Source organism: Mus caroli, chromosome 6 (assembly GCF_900094665.2).
Source record: "Mus caroli chromosome 6, CAROLI_EIJ_v1.1, whole genome shotgun sequence".
NCBI lineage: Eukaryota > Metazoa > Chordata > Mammalia > Rodentia > Muridae > Mus > Mus caroli.
Window position 1 is genome coordinate 146,657,828 of NC_034575.1, and position 10,563 is coordinate 146,668,390.

The window sequence follows — 10,563 nt, forward strand, 5'->3', positions numbered from 1 at the left end:
GATTTATTTTATGAGTACACTGACACTCTTCAGACACAGCAGAAGGGGGCATCAGATCCCATTACAGATAGTTGTGAGCCTCCTTGTGGGTGTAGGAAGCAGAAGCAAATGGATCTCTGAATTCAAGTTCAGCTTGGTCTATAGAGTAAGTTCCAGGATAGCCAAAGCTACACAGAGTGTGTGTGTCTCTCAATAAACCAAAACACACACACAAAAAGTTAACCTTGGCAGATCAAGAAGTCATACATTACACCCAGGTACTAACCCTATACACAAAAATGGGCATGTGCTTACTACCAAAAAAGCAGGATAGCAAAGATGAACATAAAGGCAGTGACTAGAAAAATAATTATATTATTATAAAGAAAATAATAATTTATAATAAGAATAATAAAAATGTGAAGACTACAGACATTGCTTGGCAGTTTAAAGCACTTATTGCTCTTCCAGGAGACCCAAGTTTAATTCCTAGCACCCACATGGTGGCTCACATCTATTAGCTTCAGTTCTAGGGGACCTGAAATCTTCTTCTGGCCTTTGCAAGAACCAGGCACATACTTGGTACACATACATACATGCAGGTAAAACATTTATACACATAAAATAAGTGAACAAAAAGATTTTAAGTTTCCAAAAGTAACTTTCTAATCTATGGGTTCCTGTAGTTTTTAAAAAAAAAGTTTTAAATATTTCCAGAAAATGTAAATGAAATGAATTACTAAGAAGATTAATGGTAAACAATTTTTATAGCAAATGGTACAAAAATATTACTATTTCAAGAGGGGGACAATTAGAAGAAATGAGCCTACTTCAACCTAGCATTCATTAACATTAACCAGATAAAAATGTCAAACCCAATCAAACTTTTAATAGATGGAAACAAAATACACAACTAGAAATGGAATTATTTTAGCTCAGGTTTCAACTTTTGTACTACGACAAAATAAATCTGTAACAGCCACTAACTATCTGTGACTTTGCATTCCTGGTGGAGAAAGAAAGCCTTCTCACCTTGGAAACAAATGCCTTTCTTTTTTTTTTTTTGGTTTTTCGAGACAGGGTTTCTCTGTGTAGCCCTGGCTGTCCTGGCACTCACTTTGTAGACCAGGCTGGCCTCGAACTCAGAAATCCGCCTGCCTCTGCCTCCCGAGTGCTGGGATTAAAGGCGTGCGCCACCACGCCCGGCACCTTTCTTTTTTAACTAGATTTTAAAGATTACTTCTACAATACTAGAATTCTTAGTTGCAGAAACAATTTGAAAGAAAGAAAACAGATTTGAGAACCAAATGACATCAAGAATTTCCTACTTAAACCTGTAAGAACTCAAAAGTGAGGGACCCCAGGGTGGCACCGCAGAGAAACCAGGAACAAAGTACTGACATTTACTAGGTCTTCACCGGACTTTTTGGTGTAAAATGGTTGAATCAGATCTGGAATGACAAACAGAAGTTGAGGGCAGTGTCTTCCCAGAACTGGTTTCTGATGGTGGGGGGAAGGGGCCACACACTCACTCACTCTTTTCATTCAGCATTTACTGTTTCTCTGGGCAAAGCAACTGACCCACGTTTCAGTGTTATCTTCTGTAAGATGTCCACTTCCCAACCCTGAGGACAGCAGCCACTTACTTTCACATTTCAGTCATTTTCAACCCTGTGAAATTAGGTATTACTGCCATTGTCAAAGTGAATCAAAAGAATTGCAGCTTCCCACCGGAGGTATTCTTTCTTTTGAGACAGGTCTCTCTGTGAAACCCTGGCTGACTCAAACTCAGAGATCCCACTTGCTTGCAGGCCCCTTTTACAGGTGTCACAACACTAAGCATTCTGAACAATTAAGTTAGGGCTTGAGAATTGTGTTACCGTTTTTCCCAGTCAGTCAGTCTTATCATCTCCAGAGAAAGGGAAAATGATTTCTTTTAAAGAATTATTTTTAGGTACTTAGGAAATAGTTCAAACCTTAAAAAGATTTCTTTTATTTTTAATTATGTGTATGTATGTCAATGTAGGTGTGTGCACAAGTGTCAGAGTGCCCAAAGAGGCCAGGAGAGGGCGTTTGGTCTTCTGCAGCTTACAGGTTGTGGGACACCTGGCTGAGTGCTGGGATCCCATTATCAAGAGTTTACTTAGGAAGAGCAGCAAGCAACCCCAAAGGACATATTTCTAAAGCTTGGCATAGGAAATTAATTGTCCTCAAAGCAGCCTTAAGAAGTTGGCTTCAGATTTTTTTTTTTCCCATTGAGGCTGGAGGAATGGCTCAGCAGTTAAGATTGATAGCTGTTCTTCAGGACCCTGGTTCTATTCCCAGCACCCACATGGCAGCTCACAACTCCAGTTCCAGGGGATCTGGCACTCTCACACAGACATACATAAAGGCAAAATGCCAACACACATAAATTAATCTTTAGAGAAAGAGAGAGATCAAAACAAGAAAAAAGATTTTTCCATTTAAGTTTATTTTAGTTGGCTGGCAGTGGCATGGGCCTTTAATCCCAAGCATTTGGACTGCAGAGGCAGGTGGATCTCCAAATTCAAGACCAGTCTGGTCTAGAGAGTGATTTGTATGTAGGACAACCAAGGCTACAATGGAACCCCTGTCTTGGGGAGGAGGGTGGCATTTTATACCTGTGCAGGCAGCTCAGTGGTACAACACTTACCTAACAGGTGCTATACAAGCATAGCAAGTTTTGAGGGTGGGCATTTAAAACAGGGCTGGCAAGATGGCTCAGCCAATAAAGCCTGACCACCTACCTGGATTTGATCCCTAAATTCATGTGGTTGAGAGATCCAACTTCCCCAATAGTCACCTGGCCTCATATATGAATATATACACACACAGATGTTCTTTAAAATTTCCAACCACCCACAAAAATAAAGGCAGTGAAGACCTTGCTTTTCTTTCTCTCTTAACTCATTCAAATCTCTCTTAGGAACACCATTTGATAATATAACAGAATCATTTAGTTCTACATGATGTGTGTATAGACTTTCCTAGGAAGCTGAAGTCTTGCAGTAAGTAATCTACTTAAAACAAAAAACAAAACAATGTTTGCAAAGTACCTCATGTTATTTTCACAGGTCCCTGGAATCACCCAAAGGGAAGCCAAGGTTGTAATATCCAAGGTTTTTAATTTTCTTGACACACTCTCTATTCACTTCAAAAAATATTATTTCCCAGTCAAGGCCACATCTAGATGAAAACAAGCTAACTGAAACACAGGATTAATTGTTAAAGTTGCAACAGATATGGTGTTGCTGGCGAGATGTCTAGACTGCAAGCAAACCCCAAATACCAAAGAAGCATCCATGTGTCAAACGAGCATAATTTTTGAGCTATGCCTGGAGCCACATACCAAAAAGTTAGCTTGAAAGAAGTGTAAGAGGGTAAGTAGAAGGTCAGTCCCGTTCCCAGGAATTGTGAAACTAGCACGGGCTCCCCAGCTGAGTGATTCTCTGGCAACTTCTCCCAGCATCCTTTATCTCGGAAAGGCCCTACTCCCCAGATGCAGCAGTTCTCAAGGTTATCTAAGATTTATCTGAGTCCTGCATACTTTAAGGTCAAAACACAAAACATCCTCCAGATCATCCTCAGAATACTTTAAATGCATTTAGGCGTTGCCGGGACTCAAAAAACGAACCCCAGACTTTCGCGTTCAGTTTTGCAGCACAAAAACCATTAAAATGATTTTCAAGTCTGACAAACTTCAGTTCAAAAGCAGATGTTTTCCGGACACTGCTAGAAACAAGTTTTACGTCCACCTCTCACTAAAAAAGTTGCCCGATCCTTCTTTAGAAAGCATTAAGAGAAGACGAAGAGCCTACTTGAAACGAACTCCTAACATGGAGGGGGAGGGGGGACACGGTGCACGTCTGGCTCGTAGTCATTCTTCACCTGCAGTAAGGAAAGGTGAGAAGAAAAATAACAAGAGGCGGACTGGGGTGCTGGTTACCAGAACTGCACTGTCTTAAAAGCCGCCCAACCCAACCTGCCCTGCGCCTCGCCGATCGCCCCACGTGTAAACACACAAAGAAGGCACGCACCGCACCCCCTAGTTCCTCAGTCTCCACTTCCAAGAGGGGCAAGAGCCGGCGCCCCGAAACTTCCCCGCGTGTAGTCGGAGGTCCTGGGGTAGGGAGCGGAGCTCCACTCCTGGAGGGAGCCCAGCGCTCCGGGGTCCCCGGGCACCACGCTCCATCCGCCGCCCTCACCTGCGCTGGAACAACGGCCCGCGCCCCGCCGGCGCCGCCCGAAGGCCGCGCCTCTGCTCCCGGGCCGCTCCGCACGCTCGGCCTGACGTAATTCAAACATGGCAACAGTTCCACTTCAAAGGCGGATGCACGGACCTCCCAGACGCGGCCTCCCCTGCCTCGGAGCCCCCGCCACGCGTGCGCCCCGCCGAGTAGCGCTCCGTCGCGCCGCATGGGTGATCCGCAGGCCGAGGCGCCCCCACGGACACAGCCTCGCTGAGCCGCCGCTGAAGTTTCCGAGAGGACCTAAGGGACAAAAGCCGCCCCGCGCCCCGCCCGGCCCGCGCCTCTCGGGCACACGCGGCCCTTTGTTGTCCGGCGGCATCGGCGACGTCGGGGCGACCGGGACCCGCGCCCGGGGACCCACGCGAGCTCGGGTGTCCTGAGCCACTGGTCCCTGGAGCCAAACTTTTGCGGAGTCCCGGATGAGAAACGCCCGGAGGTCCCCGCCGCCGTGCGTATGCTGCGAGTTGGCGACTTTCGCTGTGCTTTGGAAACTGGCAAGACGCCATCACCAGGAAATCACATTGTCCTGCTCCCGACAGCCCCGACGGCGACCGCAGCCCGCGGCTCACTCCGAGCTGGACACTGAGATGTAGCACGGTCGCGGCCCTAAGCACGTGGCTTGTCAGGTGAAGCACACACAACAAAAAGAAAAAAAAAAAAGAGTTGGGTGCCTCACGCAGCGGACCGCGCCGCCGCCTTCATCCTCACTGTTTGGTGCCGCGGGCCACGGCCACCCCTCCCGTGTTGCCCGCACCTACGCTACAGGTGACCAGACGGACAGCGAACTTTGGGCTGCAGACCACTCGGCACCGGCCGAGTGCAAAGACCGCGTGCTGCGCGCTCATTGTCGCAGCCGCGTCCCTGCGGACTTCTCCAACAACGCCACGCCGCGTGCGTCGCGCCACCCCGGCGCTGGCCCTCACCCGCTGCCTTCAGCCTGTGTGGCCGCCGGCTCCAGGAACTGGCAAGTTAGTTTCCTAGCTCCGGCTTTGTTGTTCACCCTCGTGCAAACACCATCGCGAGCGCCGGGGTAGCGCAACACGCGGGTGCACGCGGAGCCCAAGCCCCTGGCCAGAGCAGAGCCCACATGGGATCTGCGACCCCGACCCTGCTCTCCGGGTCGGCAGGAAACACTACGACTGAGAAAAGTCATTGTCACCTTCAGCGTGGATGCAAGTCCGCCGCTGCTCGTTCGTTTCCACGCTGCACTCACTTTCCCCACACCCTGACTTTCGGTTTACCTCAAATATCCTCAATTAAGAAGCGCATCTCCAACACCTCTGTACAAAAGAATCTGGAGTCCGGAGAGCACGAGGGCAGCGCTCCCCGCAATGCCATCTCCAAGACAAAACTTCCTGTGTGTTTGTGTATGGGAAGGACGGAGGAGGCGGGGGAGGTAAAGGGAGGAAAGGAAAAAAAAAAATCACAGAAAGCAAAACCTCGGAGACAGTTTTGCACCGATGTCCGGACTAGAATCACTCACCTTCCACGCGCAGCAGCGTCCCCACGGTGCAAACTGCACCAGGCCANCCTCCTGCAAGCACTCCCTCCGCCAGCGCCGAGTCCAGAAAGATTGTCTCCAGCAGTTCTTCAGTTGCTACCGCGGACGGAGGTATAGATTCCGCTTTCCCTCTGCGCAGGCGCGGCTCCCGGGACCAAATTCTCTTGAATCGAGCTGATTTGCATACGGGCGCGTGCGCGTCGTGGGCTGGGCGGGGAGAGGGCAGGGCGTCCGCGCGCGTTCCCGCGGCCTCTATTGTCCTTTTAAGGGGAGAAGCGGCGAGGCGCGGGAAACGCGGCGGCCCGCAGGGATGGGGGCGGGTCCTGCCTACTCAGCAACGTCACGTAAACAAACGCACCCCCAACCCCCGGGGGGAAGGAGGCGACGCGGGGGCGTGGCAGGACGCGTAAGGTGTAAAGGTGAGGGTTGTCCTCACCGAACGGCACCCCTTAGGACGCTACTGAGCTTGGAAAGTTCTGGAAGCTGCTTTTGCAGCATTCGCGCACCTATGCCCAGGTTCTGACTTGAGGTGGCAGAGAAAGTTGTCGTGGAACCACTCACTTAGTTTGTACTTGTTCCTGCCTTTCCTAAATTCTGTTTAAAGGTGAGCTTTAACATTTTGTCTTTCAGGGCCTGCCTGGCTTGTGAGACTGCTCAACTGGTACTTTCAAGTCTGACCACCTGAAGGCAAGAACCAACTTCTGCAAATTCGCTCCGCGCACCACAATGCACACACAAATTAAAATTTCAATTCTCCAACAGAGTTTTCGTTCTTTGGGGCTTTGATTATAAGTCGTTTAATAAAGTCGCATTTTGCCATGGTCCATTCAGTAATTCCCTCTTGTCCCTCTCAAACATGACCCAACCCATAACTGAGTGGTTTTGCTTTGCTCCTTTGGACTGAAGTTTTCAAGCCTCTGCGAATTTCATGGTGGTAATTACCGTGGGAATGGTGCCACTTTCTGAAAACACACAAATCCTCCAGCCGTGAAGAGCTCCTCTGCCCAGAAAAACCACTTGTGAGGGGAGAAAGTGGAAGCAAAATACACACTATTCCTTGTGGAATATACGATAATCGAACATCAAAATGTTTCTAAAGAAAATCTAAAAGGGAGGTGATTCTAGAAGAAAGGGAGTAATCTAGAGAAAACAAATAGGGAGGTTCCAGAGAATGAGGAAGGAGGAAAAAGGAGGAAGACGCTTAAGTAACTTTTCAGATGAAAAAGTAAGAAATGAAAATATAATTGTGATACTCCTTAAGCCCAGCAACCCATAATACCTGGTTCAGTGATCCTGGGAGGATAGGTAGGAAAGAGAATGTTTTTTCACCAGAACTTGATACTGGTCCGTTGCTGCAAAGTGTGGAAATCAACTGTAAAAAAAAAAAAAAAAAAAAAGATTCACTGCTTTCGCTGTATGCAGATTCAAACAAATATTTCTGAAATGCTACTTTAATTCAATAGCCAATTCCTAAAACACAGTTTAAACCTACTTGTGAAGACCTCAACGTTTTTTGTTTTTTTTTAAAGTTCTGTAACACTCTTACTCTAAAGGAGTAGAATAAATAAACCTGAACAACTGTCACTAAACCAGGCTGGCCTCAAACTTAGAGATCCACCTGCCTCTGCCTCCCAAGTGCTGGGTCTCAAGACATGTGTCGCCACTGCCCAGCTACTCTTTGAATTTTTACAAACTGTTTTTTATATTTTTGAAGATTATTTTTCCATTTACTGTTAAATATGTGCTTGTGTATGTCTTCGCATGAGTATGTACATTTGAATACAGTTGCTTGCCTAAGAGGCTAGGAGAAAGAATTAGATGCCCTGGACCTGGGGTTAGAGATGGTTTTAAACCACCCAACACTAGTGCAGAGAAACAAACTCTGCTCTTTAGGAGTGGGTACATGCTCCTAACCACAGAACCGTATCTCCAGCCCTATAAACTATGTATCTGGTATTTATGGATCAGAACTTTTCTCTATGCTGAGCTTTGTTCCTTGTGTGTCTATAGGTTTTATCTCTCCTCTTTGCCTAACATCATCTCAGGGACCCTCTAGTAGAGATGCCAAGTCTTTCTCAATTACATATAAAATAAAACTTGGTTGTATCAACCCAACCAAATAAGAATAAAGAGGTTTTTACCCAAATTTTTTGTCAAATTATGTTAAGCTTTATTTTCTGTCAGACGGGCCTATGTCCCCTAAAGCAGGGGGGGAAATAGCATGGAACACAGGAGAAGAGAGGGTTTATATGAACCCCTAGACTGCAAGGCTAGGGGTTTTCAAAGGTTTTTGGTTACATAGGAACTTGGCAGAACAAATCAAAATTATTTAGCAAAACTTCTTATCCTATCATGGTAAAAGGTAAGGTAAAGGGTGTGGAACATGTCAAATTCCAGAAAATAGTTCAAGACATCGTCAAACCCAAGCTTTACAGAAAATGGGAATGAACTTATCTTGACCTTCTAATAAGATGGCTTTTAATCTTAAGATGGAGTCAGGCTGGTCTGTCAGCAGTTAGGGAGTTACTTCAGTGTCTTCCATGTTCAGTGGTCAGTGGTTGGTGAGTGAGAAACTACAACCTTCTCATTCCTTGTCTGTCAAATTGACAATCAGTGTTCACCACCACAGATGCCTAACAAACATCTGTTAAATGATGTCACTATCAACTGTTTTTGTAAACCCAAATGACAAAAGAATATAAACTTGGGTGGGACTGGAGAGATGGCTCAGCGGTAAGAGCACTGACTGTTCTACCAGAGGTTCTGGGATCTGATGCCCTATTCTGATGTGTACTCATATACATAAAATAAATAATTCAAAAAAAAAAGTGTACGCTTGGGCAGGAGAGATGACTTAGCAGTTATCACTACTTTAAAGCTCTTACAGAGCTTTGGTTCCCTGCATCCACACTGTGCCTCAGAACTTTGTAACTCCAGTTCCAGAGGATCTGATACCCTCTTCAGGCCTCCCTGAGCACCAGCCACACAAGTGGCCCATGTATGTTAGGGGCCACAGTAAAGAGCTTGCCAACATGACTGCCCCATGATATGGTTAAGGCAAAGGTGTTTGTGGCAAGTAAAAGAAGAGTCCAGAGCAGAGAGAAAAAGCAGACTGAATATTGCCAGTGCTAAGGAGCAGGAGAGCAGGAGAGACCATAGAGGGAGGGAGAGTAGTGGCCATAGCAAGAAGATAGATAATAATGAGAGAAAGAATAGTGAGAATGGCCAGAGATCAAGAGTAAGAGAAACAGACTTAATGTGGCTGCCAGGGCTATCAGTGAGAGAAGGGACAATAGGAGGAGCAGCAGGGGAAGCTCTTAAAAAAAAGGATATCTGGAAGGAGAGACCCCCCTGGGGAAGTGAAAAGGCCCAGACCTGGGTAACTGAAATTTTTGTAGAGACTGAGGGAGCCTAGAGGGAGCATGGGCTTTGACAAGCAGCTACAGGTACACATCAGTGGAGAGCTGTATGTTACCCATTTTGAGACACGGAAACCAGTTTCACAAGTCCCTGAGGAATGCTAGTTTTATTTAACCACTAGACATTCCCCCATAGTATGGGTTGAGTTGGGCCTAGACTCAATTTTGGACAAAGTCCGTGGCCTGCCCTTTTTGGGGGAGGGGGGTGCTGACTAGTTTTATGTCAACTTGACACAAGCTAGAGTTATCTAAGAGGAAGAAAAAACCTCAATTAAGAGAATGCCTCCTGGGTTGGAGAGATGCCTCAGTGGTTAAGGGCACTGACTGCTCTTCCAGAGATCCTGAGTTCAATTCCCAGCAACCACATGGTAACTCATAGCCATCTGTAATGGGATCCAATGCCCCCTTCTGGTGTGTCTGAAGACAGCTACAGCCACAGTGTATTATTCATATACATAAAAAAACAAATTTTAAGCCAGGCGGTGGTGGCACACACCTTTAATCCCAGCACTTGGGAGGCAGAGACCAGCAGATTTCTGAGTTCGAGGCCAACCAAGTCTACAAAGTGAGTTCCAGGACAGCCAGGGCTACACAGAAAAGGAAATGCTTCCATAAGACAAGCCTATAGGACATTTTCTTAATTAGTGATTGATGGGGAGGGCACAGCCCATTGTGAGTGGTACCACTTCTGGGCTGCTGCTAGTCCTAAAGTCTATAAGAAATCAGTCTGAGCAGGCCATGATTAATTAGCAAGCCAGTAAGCAGCACTCCTCCATGGCCTCTGTATCAGCTCCTGACTCCAGATTTCTGCTCTATTTGAGTTTCCATCCTGACTTCCTTCTACGATGAACAGTGCTGTGGAATGGTAAGATAAAGAAACCTTTTCTTCCCCAAGCTGCCTTGGTCTTGGTGTTTCATTACAACAACAGTAACCCTAACAAAGATGGAGCTGGGGGTGGAGTGTTTTGTCCTTTGAACCTGACAGTCTACAAACATACATGTAGGCAAAACAACCATAAGCATAATTTTAAAAAAAAAAAAAAGAAAAAGAATGTAAACTCATAACCACTATGGAAATCATCAAGACGTTTCTAAAAAAAGTTGAAAACAGGCACTGGCAAGATTGCTTGTTCCCAAGCTTGACAATCTGGGTTTGACCTCCAGGATGCACAAGGTGGAAGTAGAGAACTGACTTCTGCAAGTTGTCCTCTGACCTCCCCAGACATACCATGATGAATCCCAACCCTACCCCACCCCATCCATACAACATAAACAAAAGTGATTTAAGAAAACATGTTAGGCCGGGCGTGGTGGCGCACGCCTTTAATCCCAGCACTCGGGAGGCAGAGGCAGGCGGATTTCTGAGTTCGAGGCCAGCCTGGTCTACAAAGTG

The 10,563-nt window shown here is 46.6% G+C and overlaps 2 protein-coding genes across 6 annotated transcripts in view; one reads left to right on the forward strand and one right to left on the reverse strand.

Moving 5' to 3' along the window:
* Sinhcaf (SIN3-HDAC complex associated factor) overlaps positions 1-10,563 on the reverse strand; it is a 30,671-nt gene that overhangs the window by 17,332 nt on the left and 2,776 nt on the right. Inside the window, exon 2 of one of the 4 annotated variants that reach the window (XM_021165508.1) lies at positions 7,031-7,123. The gene's annotated coding sequence lies outside the window, so the exon portion shown is untranslated. Of the gene's footprint in view, positions 1-4,037; positions 4,155-5,491; positions 5,542-5,733; positions 5,870-7,030; positions 7,124-10,563 lie in introns of those variants that run through there. The other 3 variants (XM_021165507.2, XM_029478732.1, XM_021165509.2) reach the window with 3 other exon arrangements.
* Positions 4,313-6,575, forward strand: LOC110296748. Of its 2 annotated transcripts, none has more exons than XM_021165511.1 (2): positions 4,313-5,862; positions 6,382-6,575. In XM_021165511.1, the coding sequence occupies exons 1-2, from the start codon at positions 5,338-5,340 to the stop codon at positions 6,397-6,399; spliced, it is 543 nt and encodes a 180-aa protein (XP_021021170.1). In that variant the 5' UTR covers positions 4,313-5,337; the 3' UTR covers positions 6,400-6,575. The 2 variants fall into 2 exon arrangements, 1 of the variants encoding a protein (XP_021021170.1); XR_002378204.2 differs by lacking the exon at positions 4,313-5,862 and adding an exon at positions 6,027-6,170 and having other exon boundaries at positions 6,382-6,514.